This window comes from Coccinella septempunctata, chromosome 1 (assembly GCF_907165205.1).
Source record: "Coccinella septempunctata chromosome 1, icCocSept1.1, whole genome shotgun sequence".
Lineage (NCBI taxonomy): Eukaryota > Metazoa > Arthropoda > Insecta > Coleoptera > Coccinellidae > Coccinella > Coccinella septempunctata.
The window spans coordinates 50781573-50805381 of NC_058189.1; the positions used below are offsets into that span (position 1 = coordinate 50781573).

Genomic DNA, 23809 nt, shown 5'->3' on the forward strand with positions numbered 1-23809 from the left:
TGCATACTTACCGTATTATATAAGCATCTTTTAGGAATAAGATTTCTCTTCTTTTTCAGGTTTGATGTTCATTGAGAGTATGTATAGATAGACCTCTGTTAAATCGATGAATCAATATATTATATGTGTAATAATCTCCAGTTTTCTGAGAAAAATTGGAGTTCATTTTAGTGCATTCCTTTCATTTCACATTTCCGCCTTTGAAAATATTCAGTACCTACATTCATTCCGATAGACAGAGTAAATGTAGAAAACCGTTTATCTGTGTTTAACGTTGTTTTTCTCGGATGCCGATGAAGATTTTGACGTTTTTCTGATGTTGATATGCGATAAACCGGAGCTGACGACGTTTTTCACTCTTGTCGCATTCTGGAATTTTCAGATTTTTAACGTGTGGGGGGATTTGCCTATAAAAGCAGACGGCCGCGACGGCCACTTTGACTCTTTTACGCTCTGTACTCTCTTTTCTCTGCGATTCGATTTTAATTGTGTGCACGACAAGCCGTTCAGCGAATTTAGAATAAATTTTGTATTACGAAGTTAGTGCTCTTAGGAATTAATTTTAGTTTTCGTTTGTTTTCCGCCAGTGCCTGAAATAAAGGAGGTAGGTCCCCGTCTTTACCGTTCAGTTTCTTCATTAGACCTACACCGGTTACTTCTTTGACACTGCTGTACTGTATCGCTTTCTGTTATCTTTTATCGTACTTTACCCTGTTACGCGAGTCTGATTTTTCCCTTCGCTATCAGTCATGGTGCGTAAGCCCTTGGGGTAGTGAAGAGAAAGTCCCGTCAACCCCCCTGTTCGCGTTCCGCGTCATAAGTGTTGAAATCGAAATCTCTTCTTTTCTATCAGTCATGGTGCGTAAGCCCCTGGGGTAGAGAATAAGAGATACCGCTCGTCGTCAGTAAAATCCCGTAGTTGCGCTAAAAATAGACCTTTTCTTCGCTATCAGTCATGGAGCGAGACCTTGGGGTAGCGAATAAAAGTCTCGAATAGATCCGCCCTGGTTGTGTTTCTTTTCATTTCTGGAGAAATACAATTAATTACATCCCGATACCGTATAGCAAGTCATTTCACTTCGCGAGGTCATCCTTAGTATCCATTTCGTTAGTTCTGGTTGGCGCATTTTATTTAACAACCTTTGATTTTTCACCGTACCCGGTATAAACTTTACAAAGTGCTCGTGATCGGATAGAATTTCCAGAATGTATGTTTTCTGATAGATTCGCTCATATTTTATAGCTACACATATTTCCGTTGTATATATAATCAGTTTCCGAAGGTGTGAATAAACTGGTACATAATTTGATTTTGACTACTTCGTTATCGCTACCACCCTAGATAACAGCGAACTCTGTCTCCGACTAGCAGCTACTCTGGTAGGTTTGCTATTCTTCCTAGTGAAAAGAATAGCTGGCGCTCGAGATACAAGTGTTTCACAAAGTGCCTTTCATTAAAGAAGAACTTATCCTGAACCATCCTATAATTTCCAACAAAATGAAATGAAAGATTTTTTATTCATTATTTTTCATAATTTTACAATCGTTCCAAATCAGAAACAAAACACATGAGGATGGTGTACCTAGATAAAAAAAAATTTCCTCGAACGCTAAACCTGAATTAATTGCCTGAGAATTGTTCGATTTTCCGTATAATCTAGTTCGCGTCCATTGCCTTATCACGTGGTCTTATCATCATTCTCGCCTTCTGTAAACTGTAACTAGGTCCTCTGAAATCCCCCCAGTACATTCCTTGGTAAATTAAAGTATCAGGTAGTTCTCCATTCAAATATTTCCCGTTCAAATTTGCTTCATCGCAGGCTTTATACCACCATGCACCATCTGTAAATAAATATATTTTCGATTACAATCATAGACGGAAATAGGGGAGGGCCAGGGGGGGGGGCGTGCCCCCCCCAGATGCCCATGGTGCCCCCCACAGAAAAGAAGAGAAATAGGAAAACAAGAGTAAGAAGCAGTTATTCTGGAGCTTTTTCGTTTTTTTTAGCCACTTCTAGAATTTTTGCACATCTTCTCCATTCAACATCTTTACCTCGGGGGCGGTCACCTCAGACCTCCCTAAGGAGTGCCCCCCCCACAAAAAATGTTTATTTCCGCCTATGATTACAATATAACTGTGTCTGCTGGAATATCAAACTAACTTAAAATTTCCAGTCTATCCAGGGATTACCTGGATAATTCATAAAAATCTTCTTTATGACGAATCGTTAAAAATCACGAATATATATTATATACAGGGTGAGTCTTTGTCTCGTAGAAATATTTTAACAGTAGATTCTTGAGGTCAAAGGAAACACTTTTTTCCATTACCATTTTTTTCGATTCGGCCCCGATGAAAAGATATTTTAAATTTTCATAATAAACTGTGCCAGCTCTGGAAAAACAAAATAACTTTCAGTATAACTAGCTAAATCTGTGACACTACACATTTGTGGATCTTTTATACAGAGTTGTATACAGCAAATATTTCACAGATAGTTTTTGATCTTTGAAGAAATTATTCGAAAACGGCGCTTTATACGAGAAAATATGAGGAATACTTTAATTTTACAAAGCGTTCAAATATTCATTATATAGCGTCCAACTTATAGTCTCAAGAGTTGGGTTCCTCGAGTTTTTGGTATTTGTATGGTATGTAATGGAGAATGAGAAAACTTGAAGACGTGGGTGATATCTTGTGTTTGAGAAAGATTCATCAAATAAATGAAAAATTATATTCTGAAATTCATTTCATTCGATTAAACCGTTTGTGAGGTAAGTAGAACTAAAAATAACATTTTTTTATGGTTTTTCAATAGCCTGTATCTTCTAACACGAGCTGATTCGGAAAAAATGGTTAGGGAAAAAAGAGTTTCTTCTAACCTCTAGAATCTACTGTTAAAATATTTATAGGAGCCTGTATATACAGGGTGTTCCAAATTAAGTCGCCATTATTGCCAACTCATTATTGATGCTACGAATTAGGTTAAATGGGCTACAAGTAGCATTTTCAATGATCTTCTTTTTTCGAATTCTTTGTTTTTTGGCGAATAAAACCTTTTGATTGTCCAAACACCCAAAAAAATATAATCATTCGTATAAGTACCAAAATTGGATGTTTGGACAATTACAAGCAAAGAAATTTTTTGTGCTAGTGAATGAAATAAATATTTCCACATAAGTCGTTCATTTTGAACTTTAGGAAGAAAGGTGATGTTGAGAATGTTATTACGAATCGAAATGCATGATAAAATATAGGATATTCTATTTAAAAATATTTCATTTTGTGAAATAAAATGAAAACGCGACTGTCAATTTTGTTTCTGTTGTCGGCATCGAGAAGGCCATTAAAATGCTACTAGTTTTCCCATTTAACCGAATTCATAGCATCAATTATAACGGAGTTGGCAATGGTACCGACTTAATTTGGAACACCCTGTATTCTATCCGTCAAAACAGTATCTCCCTGTTCTTATGACAAATCGGGATTTTTTTTAAGACTCACTATGAGATCGTGCACAGCTTCCCTCATCCCAACTATCTTGATCCATGTCTTTCGTACTAAATCTACTTCCTGCATGATATCTCATGGAATCTCCGGCATCACCCTCATAACCAGTTAGCAATTTTATCGAATATCCTTCCATTTCAGAGCCAATGCTGAAAGCTCCATAATGGGCGTATTTTCCTGTGGACGTATGGTCGACTAATTGAATGAACAACTCGTTTATTTCGTTGCCTGAAAAAGAAGAATTAAACATCAGAAAAAGTTATATGACCAAAGGAAAGCCTTGGCGCCATTCAATAAATCCATTTTAATTCAAGTTGTTTGTTTCATAGTAAAAGAGATATTTATATCAGATGATTGACATCGTAAATGAGATATTGATATAAAGAATAAATATACTTCATTCAACTTTATTTTAGCAGTCGGTTGGCCATGGCAATTTGACACATTTCACTCTGTATAGTACGAAAATGTGGGGTTATGAAGCTTGTCAAAACATTTTTGGGTTTTAAATCAACGCTATGTTGCCTGTTCTACGTAAAAGTTTCTGTTATTACGTATTTTATCACCATGTCGAATCTCTTCGGAAAATATCTGACGAACATAATTGAAGTTTATACAAACTGATTGAAGGCATACCAAATCCAGTTATTTGCATGGAAAATACAATATCATAATATGCACTAGCTTGAGGAGAGTTAATGTTCGTTATCTTCTTTGGCTTACATCATTTGTATTATAGATTTCAAAAATATTAACCCGAAGATGAAATGCATATGATGCAGTGGTTGGCAATGGGTATCTCCCGAAGGAATTAACAGATAATTACAAGAATGTTAAATTTTTCAATAAAAATCATCTTGCATCAATATAAGTAAAAGGAGTTGAAGGAAGTTTCAAGTTAAGATGCAACTTCACCGTTGAACAAAAATTTCACATGAATAAACAGTAAAAGGCAACTTGCGCGTATTTGTGGCTATTCATCTTAATACATTGATGTAATTATAATATTTAGGTATTTATTAGTACCTTAAGACATTTACATTGTATAGGACAAGTCAAATGAAAAACAGAAAAATCCATTTTAGGGAACTCATTCTACGATGACATTTATCGAAAATCCTGTAGTTAACTTTTCGCATTATTTCACTCAAACATAAAATTCCCAAATGCCACCACTTTTTTGGGTCTCCCAATAGAAGGAAATTCGTTGTCATACTCTTCATTCACAATCTTTCTGATTGTGGAAATATTCAGCTGAAATATAAGTCGTTTAGATTCAGATGAAACATTATATAAATTCTCTTACATTGAATATATTCGCTACCGTCTGACGTATTGTGGATTTTAGAATATCAGGGTATAACTATTTGAATGAGCGGACCTGAATTCTAAATAGCACTTCCTGAAATCCTGTCTCTTTTTTCAATCACTTTCGGCATTTTCGAATTTTCGTAATAAAAATTGATATTAGTTGTGGCAACGACGTTATGACATTAACGACATTTCATGAGTGCCAACCTAACTTCGTTCTAGTTACAAAAACTTGAGAAAATTATTTCATGGCCAACCGACTGCTAAAATAAATTTGAATGAAGTATACATATTTCTATTTCCTGTCAGGCCACATTTCAGGATTATTTATTCTTTATCTTTTGTTTTACAACTGTAAACAGTTATATGAATAACACAGATTTTTCTCAGAGTTTACTTCAATTTGTATATGTTGAATGAGCTCACATCTATCATCTATCATAATATCTGGTGATTGCACCAACTTGTTACGTCAGTCGTCAATCCTGCATAACTACATAAATGAAGCCCTTGTTCTAATTTTCATCGATCCTAATCAGCACATCAAAATGCTGGATTAATAATTAGCCACAATTCATCCATATATACAATGATTATCTGATTTCATGTGTATGTATGAGGAACATTTCTGTCATGTAATGGTCAATTATGCACTGTCTTTGTCAACACGACCAATTACTCATATTTTTTGCAATAAAAACTGAGAACCTCCTCGAGAAGGAGAACTTCTGAACTGAATGTCATATAAGAATTTACTAGAGCAATCAATATAATACAAGAAACTATGCATTTCTGTAGCAAATATCAAGTATAAAGTATGGACGAGTTTTTTTAATATAAAGGACTCATATATCATACATTTCTTTTCAAAATACAAGAAAAAAACTGTTTAATATGACATAAAAGAATGGAAAAAGTTAATCTGATACGGGCATCTGTAAAGAATGCCAGAAAATGGACACCTTTATATAAGTTTTAAAGGTGCATTGTACGATTTCGGAATCTTCAAGAACTTGCATATTCTTAAAATTACTGGCAACTCACGCATACATTTTTTTTCCACTGCGAACACTTTAACACTAACAAAATATTCATACAATTTTATATACAGATTTTTGATTCAAAAAATTACAAAGCAAGTCATATGATTTTCTGCATATCTAATCTATTTGCATATTTTATACAGAATCTTTTTATTTACCACTAAAAAAACTGTAGATTCGATTTATTTGCAACCGTGGTATGAAGAAATTCAACGTGGTGTAGTGGAAAAATAAACTTCTACAAGGGAATAGATAATTTTTTCAGAGCATCCAATAGCTCTTCTATGAGGTATTTCAGGATTTTTCCATTCATTTTGTGATTCCTATATATAAAAAATAATGATAAGGATCCAAATACCTTTTCCTATGCTCTTCATATACACTGCGCAAAAAAATTAACGCACATTCTGAAAATCTCAATTTTAATGAAAGTTAATTCTACATTGACTTTATAACTTATTTTTCATGTTCTCTCGGGAAGGTTTTGAACGAAACAAGACACATTAAATGGAAGAAAAATTCAGGATTTCACCGAATCTTATGTGAAAGAAGAGAAATGAACAATTTTCAAAATAATGAGGATAAATTTTTAATAATTTTCAAAATACTGAAATGCTGATAAGTGATTTAATACTTGGTATTTCCACCCCTTGCGTTAATTACAGCTCGGCAACGACGGTTCATACTCAAAATGAGTATGAGTGATCTTAAAATGTTCTGATCTAATCCTTCCCAGATTTCTCCGAGTTGGATTCCTAAGTCATTAAGAGTAGCTGGATGATTTTCTGAACTTCTCAGCCTTCTATTGAGGTTGTCCCAAACCTGCTCAATCGTATTGAGATCTGGACTTCTTGCTGGCCATTCCATTAGAGAGACTTCAACCTCTTCAAGGTACTCCTGAACGATGCGCGCACGATGGGGTCTGGCATTATCGTCCATAAAAATGAAATTTCACCAATGTATGGGGCAAATGGCACTACATGCTCTTCAAGAATGTTCCTTATATACTTATCAGCATTCACAGCTCCATTATCAACGACCACTAGGTCTGTGCGAGCAGTCAAAGATATTCCACCCCATACCATAATCGATCCTCCCCCGAAACCAGTAGTATTCAGGAAATTGCACTGAGCATATATTTCATGTGGACGTCTGTATACAAGGGAACGTCGATCACAATGGTAGAGGCCATGGGCGCCCGCAGGGGGGGGCCAGGGGGGCCGCGGCCCCCCCTGAGATTCCGATAGACACCGTTAGAGAAATTTTTCTTTCAGTAAAACTAATCGTAGATGATATTTTGCCCCCCCTGAGAAAAATTTCTGCGGGCGCCCATGGTAGAGGCAGAATCTAGACTCATCTGTGAAGAGAACTCTTTCCCAATCGGCCTCTTCCCAATGGATATATGCTCTCTCGCAAAATCCAAACGCGCCCTTCGATGGGTGGGGTAAGAGCTAGGCCTCTTGCCGCGACACGAGGCCTTAAATCATATTCTCTGAGGCGATTTCTTATTGTCTGAGTGCTAATTTGCACCTCATGAGTTTGCTCAAGCTGAATTTTAAGGAGGCGAGCGGTTGCAAACCGTTGTCTCAACGAAGAAACTCTCAAGTAACGTTCTTGAATGGCAGTTGTTACCCGTGGTGTACCCTGTCCTGGTCTTCGGACATTCATACCTGTCTCCCTGAATCGCTGCAACATTCTGGACACACTTGTATGGGAAACTCCAAACCTTTCTGCAATTCTTGTGTATGTCCACCCTTCTTCTTGCAAAACTACCGCTTGGGCACATTCCTCTTGGGTCAAATTGCGTGTTTCGCGTTGCATAGCGATCGAGTGTAGAAAATCAAACGAAAGAAAAACTATTGATCACTAGAATTGATCGAGAACAACTGATTTTAGAATGGAGCCAATACATTCAAAATCTGATAATATCATCTTTTTTTATTCCTGCTGTCAAAAAACATTGAAGAAAACCGTTGAAAGTGGATAACATATGCATGCATAATTAAATATTGATGATAAAAATAATTATCATTGAGAACACCTTCAGTTGTAGAATAAATTTGAGATTTCCATAAGGTGCGTTAATTTTTTTGCGCAGTGTATGTATAAATACAGGGTGAGTCTTTGACTCGTACAAATATTTCAACAGTAAATTCTTGAGGTCAAAAGAAACTCTTTTTTTCCTTACAATTTATTCTGAATCGGCTCGGTTTAAAAGATACAGGCTGTTGAAAAGAAATGTTATTTTCAGTTTATCTCACAAACGAATGAAATGAATTTCGGAATATGGTTTTTCATTTATTTGATCAATCTTTTTCAAACACAAGATATTACCCACGTCTTCCATTTTTTCTCATTATGACATTATGACCATTAAGCACCATAAGAATACCAAACACCAACACTTAAAACTAAGTTGGATGTTATCCAAGGAATAGTTGAACGTTTTGTAAAATAAAAGTATACTTCATATTTTCTCATATAATGCGTCGTTTTCGAGTAATTTGATATTCAAAAATTAAAAGTTATCTGTGAAATTCGAAAAATTGAGTACTTTGGCCGAATACAACTCTGTTTAAAAGATCCACCGATGTGTAGTGTCACAGATTTAGCTAGGCATTCTGAAGGTACCTTTGTTTTTCCAGTGATGGCAAAGCTCATTACGAAAACTTAAAATGGTTACATCCTTTTATCCGGGCTGAATCGGAAAGAATGGTATACGAAAGGAAGTGTTTCTTTTGGCCTCAAGAATCTGCTGTTAAAATATTTGTACGAGTCAAAGACTAACCCTGTATACATCAGATGAAGAGATGAATATGAAGAAATTTCGTCATTGTAGGATATGAACTTGAACAATGAACTCCTCACTCACCCGTCATTCTGTATAAATTGTCCAAACCAAACCAAAACTCTCCACCCAAATTGCCGAAACCATGTTTGTAGTCATGCCATCCAAGGTAGAAGTTTTGAAATCCATCGTATCTATTCTGAATCACAGCCCAACCTCCGCCAGCTGTTTCCATTTCACAAAGAACCATTATACCTTTATGGTTGTCCTCGGGATAAACTTTATAGATTCCAGATTTTTTTCCCTTCCTCTGAAGATCAACGCAATCCCTAGGTTTATCTGTAGGTTGAATTTCACACTTTTCATTTCCTGAATGTCGGACGATCAGGTGGTGTTTAACTTCACCCATCGCATCGTTGAAGTAATCTTTGTTTATTAAATGGCCGTGGTTGTCCGCAATATTCCTAATAAAAAAAATTAATTTTCGAAACTTATGACTTGAAATTTATACTCACTCTGTATTATTTCTGACTGAAATTAAATCTTGCTTCAAGGACTTCAGTTCAGCGTTGTTAAGCTTAATCGCTGCTATAGCTAGATGAATTCCTTTCGATAAGGACTCGATCTTTTCTTTCAACTCCATTATCTCTCCATTTTTATCTATAAAAATTCCCTAAATGAGAAAGGAAATTCCATCATCAATGCAGCAGCCATAATTTGATATACAAAAAGAAATGCAAGACACATTGTGCATTTCTTGCTTGCCACAATAAGATGTCTTCCTGGATGAATAGATTTTTCTGTTGAGTTGCAGAAAAAATAAGGGTTTTCCCAAACCACACATCATCAATAATAAAAAAAATATTTAGGCAATTGGAAGAACTCCTATCAAGAACAGATCATATAGAGTGTGTAAAAAGTAAAAAATTCGTATCGAATTTTCCCTACGCAACTTTTCATGTATAAGTGGCAACCAGAAATAGATTCCTGGGGATGATTTGTTCATTAATGGGGTTTTAATTTCAACCCTTTCCAAATTACTTATGAAATTCCGATTTATCGATAGTTGGACGAAAAAAAAGTTGTTCTGAAAAAGTTTGCTTTTGTATCCAGGAGAGTGGTTGATCAATATTTCACTAAATCCTCAGTTCAGATTTTCATTTATCGGTGAATCGAAAGAAATATATCTATGGAATTTTTTTATCAATTTTTACTGCTTGGAAAATAGTTGAAAAATATTCAAAAGTGGACCTTGTTAGATTTTATTTTTCTCACTAAGCACAAAATTTAGTCTCCCATCATATTTCCGTGCACTATATTTTAATGAAAATCTCCCTCTTGATCTTTATGTTGTTTTGAAACTTTTTTGAATTATAATATAATGCATGTACCTAGTTTATAATAAAAATTGTTTACCCTCATTAAAACCTCTTGCAATTACCTTCACAAGAATAAATATTCAATTCGATAATTTAAATTAAAAAACTAATTAACATGACATGATGACAGAGATAGACTCCATCTGCGTAAAACAGACTTGAGTGAAAGAAACACATCAGTATGACACATTCATTGAAGGCATTCTGCGAATAACCTATATACCTATTGGTTATATTGAATATTTTGAATGATGTTGCTGTGGTAAGATTTGATGATTTGAGATTGTTTGAGGACTGGTTAGGCGTGTATCATAATTTTGTGGTAGGTAAAGTTCTACAAGTGAAAGATTAATCATTTTGATTAATCATTAGTTGGTCATTAGTTGAACCAATCCACGTTTACTATAATCCTGAGAAATTCAAGTAGAATATGATCTCACAAGGAAATGAACCATCAGGTTGATTGTTTCATTTATCATATAGGTGACATCTGTAGATGCTGTGCGACAGTTTATACTAAGATGTTAATACCTTGTTATTTTTTCACGATATTAAAAATACAGGGTAAGTCAAAAATGTGTAGCTTTCTGCCCGAGCTTTCTGGGGGAGAGTTCATTGAAAAATAAGTAAGTCAATATTGCAATTTTAGCTATTGTATACAGGGAGTTTCATTGGTAAATGAACATACAGTAAGCTGAGCTAGAGCTACCCTAGACGAGTCCAAAAAACCCATATATGATAGGTCTAATCAATTCCATAACCGAGATACAGGGTGCTTCATGTATTCACCTAAAATTTCAATTTCTCATAACTTTTGAACCAACCAGTATAGTCGGTTGATACTTGGAATATATGATTCACTTGCACAGGTCGATAGAATCACATTTAAATCGCCAAAAAATTCCAGGTCCGTAATTAAAAAATATGGGACATCTTTCAAGCTGGCATTCAACACTCTGTATATCAAAATTTTTGGATTTGATGGAGATATTTGAAAAGAGCAGAAAAATTTGAATGAGATTCAGTAGATATCATTGTTCCGCACGTCATTTTGCTCAAAGGAAACTCCAGGGAAAACGAAGTGAGAAATGTTTTCTTTGCTTATTTTCCAAAAATGTATGGTCTGGCGTTTATAAAAATCGATTAATTGGACCACATGTCAAGACAGCTTACGGGTGATCTTCACTTAGATTTCCTCCGAAATCATCTTCCTGTATTTCTCGAAGGTACGGACATTGCAGGAATGCATTTTCAGCATGATCGCGAGCTCCAAACCATTCAGAGTAATGGTCAGACATTTTTTGGATCAGCACCAATCCAAATATGTGGATAGGTACAAGTGGACCTCATGCCTGGCCCGCTAGATCACCAGATTTCAATCCGGTTGATTATTTTATTTGGGGTTATTTAAAAAGTTCAGTATACTCATCTGAAATAGGAAGTGGGGAGATTCTCATTCAAGTGGGGGGAAGTCCCCTGCAATGAATTACGCAATAATCCAGACATGATAAAAAAAACTATCAGACATATTTTGAAGATGGCAAGAATGAGTATTGCGCAAAACGGTATTTTCGAGCACCTTATTTAATTTACGTTAAGTTTTTATGTTTCTTTATTTATTTATTCATCGTTATTGTCTTCGAATAAATTTTTCTTAATCAATCATGTTTTTCCGGTAATAACTTGAAATGATTCTTCAGAATATTATGAAATACGAATGTGCAATAAATGGGGCAAAAAAGCCAATTCGATCACAATGTACGATTTTTCTGAAGATTAGAGTAATTCCAATATACAATTTGATCTTTCCCTGGAGTTTCCTTTGAGCAAAATGACGTGCGGGACAATGAAATCTACTGAATCTCATTGAAAATTTTCTGCTCTTTTCAAATATCTCAATCAAATTCCAAAATTTTAATTTACAGGGAGTTGAATTCCAGCTTGGAAGAAGTCTCATATTTTTCAAATGCGGACCTGGAATTTTTTGGAAATTTAAATGTGAATCTATCGACCTGTGTAAGTGAATCATTTATTCCAACCGACTATACTGGTTGGAATACATATGTATTCATCTAAAATTTCAATTTCTGAAGCACCCTGTATTTCGGTTTGGAATTGATTAGACCTATCTGATATGGTATTTTTGGACTCGCCTAGGGTAGTTCTAGCTCAGGTAACCGTATATTCATTTACCATTACCAATGAAAGTTGCTCCTTTTCACCATCCTTGATCGTGTAAAGAGCCAAAAAGTTCGGATTGAAAAAATATTGCTCTCTTTTATCAGCTGATTCAGGACATAGTCGGAATTTTTCAATAAATAGGTACTAATACTTCATAACATTAATTGGCTTAAATTTGATAATAATTAACACATTTGAATCCAGTTTCAACAACCAATCTTCAAAATTGGTAAAAAGCAATTATAAACCGAGTAAAAAGTATTTATTTGACGAAAATTTCAAACTCCTCTTCAAAAATGACAATGACTGCATTAATTTCGGACCAAATATTATAGAGTACATTCATATTCTATGTGCAATCTACGCTGCAGACTACATTTGAATTCCCAACATGCAATATCAAAATAATATCAATGATTTCATCCCTGCTCACTGGAATTAGTCCTACTGAATGTTTCATATCAGTTTGTGTAAAGTAATAAAGCTCTATAACATTGGCATAACGCAATTCAAGCAGTGAAAAACCGTTGCACCATGTAGCTTTCATCATCAGTATTAAGCGGAATGAATATTCAACATTCCAAAAATGTTTCCCGTTTTCCGAGGTATCTCTACTAAAACGAATTTCCACTTTTGAAAGTACAAAACAGAAGCTCGTAGCGAAAACATTCAAAGTTGTAAATTCGCAGACAATCCCTTAAATATTGAGTTTTGGAAGTTTGAGAACTCGATTTATCTTTATATCTCCTTGTTTCTCGAAGAATTTATATCACATGGGGTCTCTTTTCCCAGATATACTTGAGAGGAGCATTGCAGATTGCAAACATATGTTATACTTTCGTCAAAAGTGCAGTGTTCCTGTGCCATATACTCACCGAGGGCGAAATGAACAAGTTCGAAAATATTTATTTATTCACATAAACACATTATTTGATTATTTGAAATGCGAAATATAAAGTGATATATTTACCCTGAATACTGACTAGTTTTGAAGTCGAAACTTGGAAACTATAGACTGACTACATATAAAATAAATAATATCTTATCTCAACATTCAGAGTTTCATTATATATTCTTGAATTCTCTCAAACCAGAGGTATCGTCACTGTGCAAGGACAATATCCTTATACGATGCTTCTAGCATCGTTTTTAAATGAAAGCCAATTTTTACCATCATTTTTATTGATTTATCTAAGTTTGTTTTCGAGAGAAATCCTGAAAAGCAGGCTACGTATGAAAGGATATTTTTATTCGTTTTTGGCCTCTATTGACACAGGTATATATTATTTTTTTCACATGACTGCAAATTATTCACTGAATCATTTATCTTCTAAGAACATACTTATATTTGCTTTCGATATGTTAGTCTAAATTCTATTTATTCACGATTTGATGTTCTTGTGTCTTTTTCTACTATCAACTTTTCGAATGGTATCTGAAGTTTATTAGTATTAGGTACCTATAATCATTTTGTTTGAATACAATTTTGCATCTGGTTGTCCATTTCATCCTTATAATTATGTATAACGCTGTTATGTGTATTTATTTTTATTCTTTTGTTCGTAACACAGAGGTAACCAAAGGGTGTTCATTGAGGAATGCACCTGATTCACTATGCTCGTTAGTGAAGAAACATTATGTCCCCTTCCGATCTAGGCTGTCAATGTGTCAAAAATGTGAATTTCTCTCATGTGATGGCCACGCATTAAAAGCTTGTTGTTAGTAACACAGAGATTTCCTAATGACCCTATAATAGACGACAGCCATCTCGCTGGGTGTTTTCTGACAATTTAGAATTGGCAATTCCTGTACTTGAAGCTGTTGGTGCTACCCAAAATAATTATTATGATATAATGAGGGAAGAAGAAGTGAGTTCGTGAACCCTTAAATCTCGCATAGTTCCCTTTGAAAAATCGTTTTTCCTTTCAGAAAAGAGCTATTGACGTTAATTAAACAAGAAAATGTTGAGAAAAGATCAGGCTTCGAAAACTCATTTAAGGGGAAGTAGTACATACGATTCGAGATCGAGACGATCGGCATTGGTTGCTTTACGGATGCAACCCCAAAAACGGAAATGTGTCATACAGGGTGGTCCAGATCGTAACCAAGAAATTTTAACCACGTATTCTACATCAAAAATAAGCCCTAGTTTGTCATATAGACATATGTCGAAAAATGTTTCCTCTCCGAGATATGGGGTGGTAAAATTATAGAAAAAAAAATGTTTTTTATTAATAACTTTCACACTGCTTGAAATATTTATATGAAATTTTGAGTGAGGAGCACTTTTTGCATAATATCATTCCTTTTTTATTCTACCAGTGGCGAGAATTAATATTTTCAGATAAAAAAATGATACGCCACTGGTTTTTCCGACAATAAAAATCATTATTTAAATTCTTATTTAATTTGGAGCAATTTCGGTTTCTAGACTTTTTGCTGTACGAGGCACCGTTTCCGGTTAAAAAAATAAAACACATTCTCATGTATGAAGAAATCGCCAAAATTTGATATGGTAGGTATAATGATAATAAGACTATTCTTTTTGCTATATCAAATTTTGGCGATTTCTTCATGCATGAGAATGTGTTTTATTTTTTTAACCGGAAACGGTGCCTCGTACAGCAAAAAGTCGGGAGACCTAATTTGCTCCAAATTGAATAAGGATTTAAATAGTAATTTTTATTGTCGAAAAAACCAGTGGCGTATCATTTTTTTAACTAGAAATATTCAGTCTCGCTGCAGTACGGACGACACTGGTAGAATAGAAAAGAAATGATAATATGCAAAAAGTGCTCCATGACGCCCAAAACCTATGTCTCGAATTTCATGAAAATATTTCAAGCAGTGTGAAAGTTATTAATAAGAAACATTTTTTTTTCTATAATTTTATCACCCCGTATCTCGGAGAGGAAATATTTCTCGACATATGTTTATATGACAAACTAGGGCTTATTTTTGATGTAGAATACGTGGTTAAAATTTCTTGGTTACGATCTGAACCACCCTGTATATTTGAGCAATAGCAATTACGAACTGATACAGTTGAAAAATTGAAATTACAATGCGAGGGGTAATATTAGGAATATTGAATAATTTTCAGTTATTCCTGAATTTCAGCGTAATTTTAGTATATTATATCGGTATGAAAATTTTTGCAATATACAGGGTGTCCCAAAACTAGTGAATCAAACGTCACACCACGATAGAGTAGACCAAATATTATAGAATGACACCAACATTAGTTCAACAAAAAAGTACCGTTTCCAAAATAATCAGAATTTTATTAAAATACCTAAAGTGGCCGATTTTCGAACTATTTTTCTTAATCACAGGGCCAGTTTGTGACAAAGGATATCGATTTCAAATTATATTGAACTAAGAATATTGTTTTATCTCCCCTGATTGAATATATTTCAAGTAGTTAATCGATAACCTAAGTAAATGTAAATTAAAACAATTGTTTTTTCTACATGATTTTTATTACTCAGAATAAACTCCCTCTATAGAGGTGATAATATGGGAGAAAAACGCTATCCTTAATCACAAATTGGCCTTGTGATTGAAAAAATAGTTCGAAAATCGGCAACTTTAGGTTAGGTTTTTTCATAAACGGTACATTTTCGCTCAACTAATGTTGGTGTCATTCGATAGTATTTGATCTACTCTATCGTGGTGTGACGTTTGATTCACTAGTTTTGGGACAGCCTGTATAAAGAACTGAATCGCCGATGTCACCCCGTCGCTATTTTTATGGAAATATGAGGAAAAACCGTCGAAAAATGATTTTTGACAACAAGTTTTATAGGTATTAAAGTTCAACTTTTTTTTCCTCATAAAAAACCAACTGAATTGGAAAAAAAAGAGACGGGGTGACATTAAGACGTCCTTTAACTTCAATTTAAAAAAAAAATCGAAATTGAAGCGTAAATTGAGAACTAGTTTTCGAATGGAGATTTTTGAGGTATTACTTCCCCTTAAAGACCCAGCATTGCATCTCTCATCTTCCACAGGCTGTTCGGAAATTCAGAGGAAATTGCTTTCAGTTCTACCCTGTATACCATCAAATCCAATTGAACTTCCTGCAGACTCGACATCAGGTGATAAACTAGATGAAATAGAAATAGGCTACAAATAGACAACAAAATGATCAAAATCGATGCATACCTCGAAAGTTATTTTGAAATGAATTTGGTGAAAAATTTTTTTGTCCGGTTTGTTTTGTCCAGGAGTGTAATTATAATTATTAAAAACTAAAAGGTGAACTGTGAGTGCTGATTCGAGTATAAGAAACAGTGAGCTTAAAAGTTCGATGTTTGAATGGGATTTCCCAATATGCATTTCACGCGTCAGTGCTCCAAGCTCCAAATGAGTTGGAAGCAGTCGGCTATCTGGAATGATGTCGTCTATTATTGATCTCTGAATTGGAACTTCAAAGTTATGAGGTTGGAAATTAATGAATAAGTCCAAACATACCATCGTATCCCGCTCTCGAAACTGGATTATGTTCTATCGCAACGAGACGACTCATCTCATTTTTGAAGCCCTCTATCGCCGTCACGACTTCACTGTTCTGCCATTCCAAAGCCTGTAATCTTCTATTGTTTTCACGAAGCTCTGATTTTAGTGCTTCTCCCCTTTCTGCTGTTAGCACTTCTAATTTAGTCAGCCTGTATTCGACCTGCCCTGTGTTACATGATGATTTAACCAGATTTGGATCCTCTTCTGTCTGAAAGCGGGTTACGAATTATGATTGGAATTTAATCTTTAAATCAAGACCGGCAGAAAGGCAATTTGCTTCAAAATCTGTTACATGCCTTATACCAGACAGCATTTACCATACGTATTAAATGCATCAAGATTCGTGTTTGATCGCTAATTGCAACTTTATCATAGAATATCGGCCCACCTTTGTGGGCTTTCCATTTTTTTCTCTAGTCATTAGGTTGAAATATGCTAGAAGCACATTCTCTTTGTGAACTGTCACATTTTTCGAATTACACCAAATCACGAAGTGATAATAAGCTGCAGAATATTTTTCAATAGACCTCCATGGTCCAAGGGAAGAGACTGCTTCATTGGCCAAAACCTCAATTTCTGAAGAAATTTTCACTTTCAACTCACCAGCTCGCCAAATTGATAACATTCAATTATTTTGCTTTATATGAATTTTGCGTGGGAAATGTTCCATAAATCACTCAATTATAACGATCGTAAATGGATAGAATTATATGCGTTAATGTAAATCAATCCAAAGGTGGATATTCAGATTGTTTGAATTTCAAAACGTTTGAAAATAAAATAACATATTTCATTTGGAATTTTCATGGCCATGAAAAGTGACACTTCTCCTCCTTATGATATAATATACTTTTCCTTTCTTCAAGCGTTTAATATTAAATGTTAATAAAAGATTGATGTCAGGAAAAGTACTTTAGGAAAGAGTAGAAACAAATTTTCAACTTTCAATACCAGGCTAATTAGAAATTTTATCGCCTGTGTATCTCAAAATTGGAGAAGTTCGTGCATGGCAAGTTTTTTTCTTTAAATGGGTCTTTGAGGAATTTCCTATATGCCACGATGAGTTTTTGGGAAACAAGGACAGGTGTGTATTAAAAATGAGATATGCTCATGATTGACTCAAATTGATTTCTTCATTTGCTATGACATCATTTGATATTCATCCATTCTTCTGATGATTACCAGTGATCTAATGATTTTATTGAAAAGAATTGATCAATTAGCTAGTAGGATTAATAAATTCTTTTCTCGCTCATATAATAAAAACGATTTCTTTTGTATTGGTTCTAAAAACTGATTGAATATTATTATTATGTAAATACCAAGACATTCCAGAGAATGGAGTCGTGACATATACGTGATGTCAGTACTAGATCGTGAAATGTTAACCAACAAATGAGACTGAATCAAAGTTTCGTCATTTCAAGTCATAATTTTCATATACAGGATGTCCCCATGCAAAAAATTGAAATAAAAGAAGTATGAGAAAACTGAAAAAAATCATTTTGCGTGGTTTCACAAAGCTTGTTCGGGGAAATTTTGTTAGTTATTTTTTGAATAGGGCATACAATTTCTAAAAAAACTCGTTTTCGAAAAAATTTAACTATGTAGGTAATTTCATTTTATTATTTTGGTAATTTTTTGAATTTGAGTCAATACAACAATCACCAGTAATGATTTGTTTCCAACAACTTTCCTTTAAGAGGGGTCTACACCGCTATAGTGGTCAGTTCAAAAAGAGAAAATGAATAGCTCACGTCAGAAACCACTAATTTATGTGAGGTTTTCGATTCTATCAGTTCGTCACCTCGGAAAGTCAGAAATCTTTTTATTCGTCAAACGTAAAAAAAAAATAAGAAAAATTTTTTTTTTTAAGAACAAATATTCATTCATGTTATCAACTTTCCGAGGTGCAATTATGTCTTCTATGAATTTCCACATAAAGAAATTTGTCGAAAAGTCTCACCATTGGCTACAATTTGTATCTTAGTGGAATTGAAAAAAGACGTTCGTTAAGTGCTGCCATCTTTTCTACGAAAGTGGAAACTATTATAATATCCGTAACTTTTACTTATCGTTCAAGTGTTCCACATTGTTGCAACATTCTGGTAGTCTTTCCCTCTTTACGCCTTATACGGATGGCGAGAAAGTTCCGTGGTATAAACTCCTCTTAAGTTTTTAGAAACTCCAGGAACTGACTGACCCTAGCACTTAATGGTCAGAAACTTTGGCGTAATGTTTCATGAATATTGCAAGATATTCTATTCCAAACATAAAATGACCCCTACCCATAGAGAATGTCTATGCCCCTACCTTTTTCACCTCCTCTTCCTGGTGAAATATTCCCTTAAATGGAATTTAGATTTGAAAATAACTATTTCGAGAAAAATTGTGGATTTAGTTACTAGTTTTAGTATTTAGTAACCATAGCAACAATAAATAATTTGCAATATTCATAAAAAAACATATGTTGAAATTCGATCATAAAAATGCTTTTAACGGTGCATTTTTCGATGTTGCACCGGTATACTTTTTTTTGCAGAATTAATTGTAAAATACATAAATGGAGGAATTTCGCCGATATCTTCAACCAAAAAATGTTTGTGCCCTAGGGTCAGTCTGTTTCTGGCAGAAACTTTTGGGGGAGTTGTTGGAAACAAATGATTTGTATTGATTCAAACTAAAAAAATTACCAGAATCGGTTTGGGCGGAAGACGGAAGATATCACAAAAAAATTTATTATGAAGGTACCACTTTGATGCACATATTATCTTCGCAGGTAAAAAACCAGATGGCTCGTCGTAGGAAGAAAAATTGAAAGCATTCCTGACCCGTCTCTATATATCTATACAGGGTGTCCCAGAACTCAACGTCAAGCCGAAACGGGGTGACAGGATTGATTGTAACCATCAAAAAAAAAATCTATCCCATGCAGTTTGAAAATTATGGGCATTTAAAAAAAACCTAAAAATTTGGTCGAAGTGTAACCATTTTCCGGTTATTGTGGTAAATTTTTATTATTTTTGTTCATTTAAGCTTTGGAACCGTAAAATTGAGAACCTAACAAGAACTTGTGCGAATAAAAAACAATTTGACTGAGTAGAATGGGTTAGCAAAAATCGTGTTACTTGAGGTTTTTATTTTTCTCTTTTTTTTTTTATTATGAAACTAACAAGTATTGTACCATTTTACAATCGTGATTAAATGCGCCAACTCTTAATGGCATTTGCCAAGGCACTCTAGTACATTTTTTTTAAGGAGGGCCTATCAAAGTCGACAAATTTTGAAAATTTTAAATTCATAGTTTAACAAATAGTATTGATTCTGAGAAACTTGGGGCAATTGTGTCATTATTTTTGACTGTGATTCTAGAAATGTTATTTAGGGTTACGGTTCCAAATATTAAATGAACAAAAATAATAATAATAAAAATTAACCACAATAACCGAAAAACGGTTACACTTCGACCAAATTTTTAGGTTTTTTTTTAAATGCCCATAATTTTCATTATAGGATAGATTTTTTTCTGATTTTTCTTATGATGGTTACAATCAATCCTGTCACCCCGTTTCGGCTTGACGTTGAGTTCTGGGACACCCTGTATACAGTTTCATTTTATTATTATCATAAAGAATACATCTGAAGAGTTGAAAGATGTTCATATACTCTTGTTCTAACTAAAAAAATGTTTCAAACATGTTTTTCAATAAGGTTGGGATTAAAAAATTAGAGTAATAAGAAATATAGTTGATGATTCAAGCTGAAAAGTGCCATCGGGGGAAAATAACAGTGTTCAGACTCCAAATCTAATCATTAATTTTTTTGGGGTTGGACCTGGAATACGACTTTTTTCATTGTATCAATCTATAGCACTCCGGAGAAAGAAAATACGAAACAAATATTACGAAAATAGGTGGTTAATAAGTTATAACTAATTGAAAAAAGGACAAAATTAGTAAATCAACCTGTATCTGGTTGCAAAGAAGGGTAGACTCATATATAGGTTATTTAGAACCAAGAACCACCTCAGTGTCCTCCATCTATCCTGATTGTATCTTATAAAAATGTTTCTTCAATGGCTATTTCAAACTTCGGAAAATACCAAGTCCTGACGTCACCCAGAAATTCCCAAAACGAAATGAAATTGAAATATATTTCACTTCTATTGAAGAAATATGTAGGTAGTGCACATTCAAGTCTGTCTCAAAGTTTTAAAAGAAAAAATAGGGAAATCTGCCGATAATAGTGAAGCAGATAAGTTGCACTTCGGTGAAATCTTGACTTTTTTATGGAATTTGGGTGAAGAAAAGTCATTCAACTCAGTTATAAAGTATATAAGAGTGGTCGTACAGAACCAACAACAAAATTTGATGTAGGTATAGCGACTTAATTTGAAAAATAATTATCAGCAGTATAGCTGCCGGTAACCTTCAATAAACGTCTCATTGAAATAACAAGATTTTATATGAACCATAATGGGAGTAGACAATCAAACCCCAATTTTATCACTTTTTACGCATTTTTTTTCCAATGTGATCCTAATCAAGAAATGGTTTAGATGAAAAAATACCAAGAAAATATCTTCCAAATAAAAATACGTGCATGATTCATCTGTACTCAACTTTAATTTATTTTTCACAATTATCCATATGTATGAATTGTTCAAAAACTTACGGATTTGACGCTTGGTCTAACGGCTGAACTCCATGAGATCAAAAAAAGTTCAATGAAAACTAATTCTATTATTAAACGCATAGCGTTGGTTCACGTTCAACACTGAACGATCACTGGCTTCATTGGGTTCTCATTTCAATGTTAAATCGTTATTTTTATGAATGCCTAGTTTTTAATCCATCCACACTTTATCTGTTCAATCTCAACGAAGGCGTTAGACATAATCAACATAATATTGGAAATAATAATATCGTCATGAGCGATGAACTAAGTAAAAGAATGGAAGATATGGAACTTGGGATTGGTGTAGTGATACTGCAACTAATTAGTGTTCTTTTCTTCCATCATCCTTGAAGATGAACTCTGCAGATGGAACCGAAAAAGGAATGTTGTTTGTGGTAACCACTTAATTCGATGTGTTTGAATTTACTTATATTTTGAGTTGAGGTAGATCTGGCGTATTTTATATTCATGAGAACAACTTCATTTACATACACCAATATTTGATAGATAGGTTCTTTTCTTCGACAAAATCATGAATCACGATAAATTATCAATGTATAGGTACATATCATAGGAGTAGCAATTTTTTTTTCTGGCGAGTGGGGACGTGGGAAGCTCAGTGTAGTTTTATGCTTGCTTGAAAATTTAGTCGATTTCAATACCTGGGATGAGAAGGGTGTCACTGATAATTTTGGGGGGTGGAAAATGCTCACCCTGACCCTTACCCATCTAAGCCCATGGTACATGTAAGTATAATTTCAGTGATGGGATATTTTGGGGACAGTTCTTCCCACTTTTGGGACGATTTTGCGTATCTATATGAGAACGGATTTAACAATAACATGAACTTTGTATTTCTATGTTATGACAGCGCTTGTCATGTATTAACATTGTTATTCTCTCTTCTCTTCTTCTCTCTTCAAATCCAAAAAATTGAAACGATTAGCTGTAGAAAAAGTATTGTACGTAACACGTTCCAAAAGTGATTTCACGAGACTCGCAGGACTACAGGAAAGTTCTTAGTCGTCCCGTAAAATATACTTTCGGAACTTGTTGTGTAAATTACTGTTACCTATATTGTGGAAATAGATGTTTTTCACTTATAAATTTATATGAGTGCTTCAAGGTGAGAATTGTCTTACTCTGATACAGTGCCGGACTGGCTCATACTTACCTAGTGAGATTGTAAAAACTGTGGGGCCCCCAATGGTAAACAAATAGAAACTTCTGATAAAGATAACTCATAAAAATTAATGAAGAAATAAACTCTGAAAAGAACTAAAAATAAATATGAAGAAGAGATATAGAGGCTGTTTCCAAATGACCTGACAATACCATATGCCAACATAGTAATCTTATAAAGCATTTGCGAGATGCAAGGTGTTATATAGGACATTTTTCAGCAATATTTTGTTGAGGGTTGTGTGTGAAATTTTCCTTTGACGAATCAGATGGGTACAGATACTCCATTTTCTAAGAATTTCCGTAAAAAAAAATTTAACAAAAATCGAAAAAAATTTTTTTACATGTACATAGCGAAAAGCAAATCATAAGCGAATACTTTTCGTAGTTACTCTGCTATTTTTCACCCTGAAAGATGAAAATAGGATAATAAAATATTTATAGCTGAGGGTTCTTGCATTGAAGCTTTCTCTTGGACTTTTGAAAAAAAATTTCCAATCACTATTTTGGCCCTAGTCAAACAAATGATGAGTCTTCAGGACCACCCTGGAAAATAATATTCAATAATCACAATAAAATTTCACTATAATATTAATTAGTAGGAATCGAACTCTCCCCACTCTAGGATCGAAAGGTTTGATCCTTACCTCTACAATGCGCTGGTAGAAAAAATGTAAAGGTAAGAATGATGTGTATTTTGTATAGCTCTACAAAATTTAACTTTTCTTGGTAGTTTGCGTCTGAGCAGTCACATTCTTGCAGTGCTACACAATGTGATTGCTGCTTGGTAGTTGCGTATGAGCAGTCACATTCTGCAGGCATATCCGACGTACTACCGAAACCATACCTTTACTCAAAAGTCTTGCATGAAGAGAGGGCGCTATAAAACCAAGAATCTGAATGGGGAATTAGTGATACCTCATTTTAAAAGCCTTCGTTTTAAGAAATGTGTCCCACTCCACACGAATTTCTCAAATCAATAGTTCGGCAAGAAAACTTCCATTCTATGTAGAGTGTAGAGCCTCTAGTGTTGAAGACATGAAGACATTTGTCAAACATCTAAGATTCTACCTCTTGCAAGTATTTATATTGTGATTTCTGGTTATTATCAACATCTAATGAAGAAAAACTTTTTTTGCATTCATTTCTATGATTTTTATTTGTATATAGTTTTTGGAATGGTTATTTTCTATTATCGTCATTTACTGAAACTATG

The 23809-nt window shown here is 34.2% G+C and overlaps 1 protein-coding gene across 1 annotated transcript; it reads right to left on the reverse strand.

Annotated features, from left to right (window-relative positions):
- Nucleotides 1–1499: 1499 nt before the first annotated feature.
- Nucleotides 1500–21793, reverse strand: LOC123311570 (angiopoietin-related protein 7-like). Its single transcript, XM_044895610.1, has 6 exons — nt 21409–21793; nt 16690–16942; nt 9169–9313; nt 8738–9117; nt 3506–3739; nt 1500–1842 (listed from the first exon to the last, which is right to left on the reverse strand). Exons 1-6 carry the CDS (start codon nt 21487–21489, stop codon nt 1658–1660), a joined length of 1278 nt encoding a protein of 425 aa, XP_044751545.1. The 5' UTR covers nt 21490–21793; the 3' UTR covers nt 1500–1657.
- Between the last annotated feature and the right edge of the window lie 2016 nt (nt 21794–23809).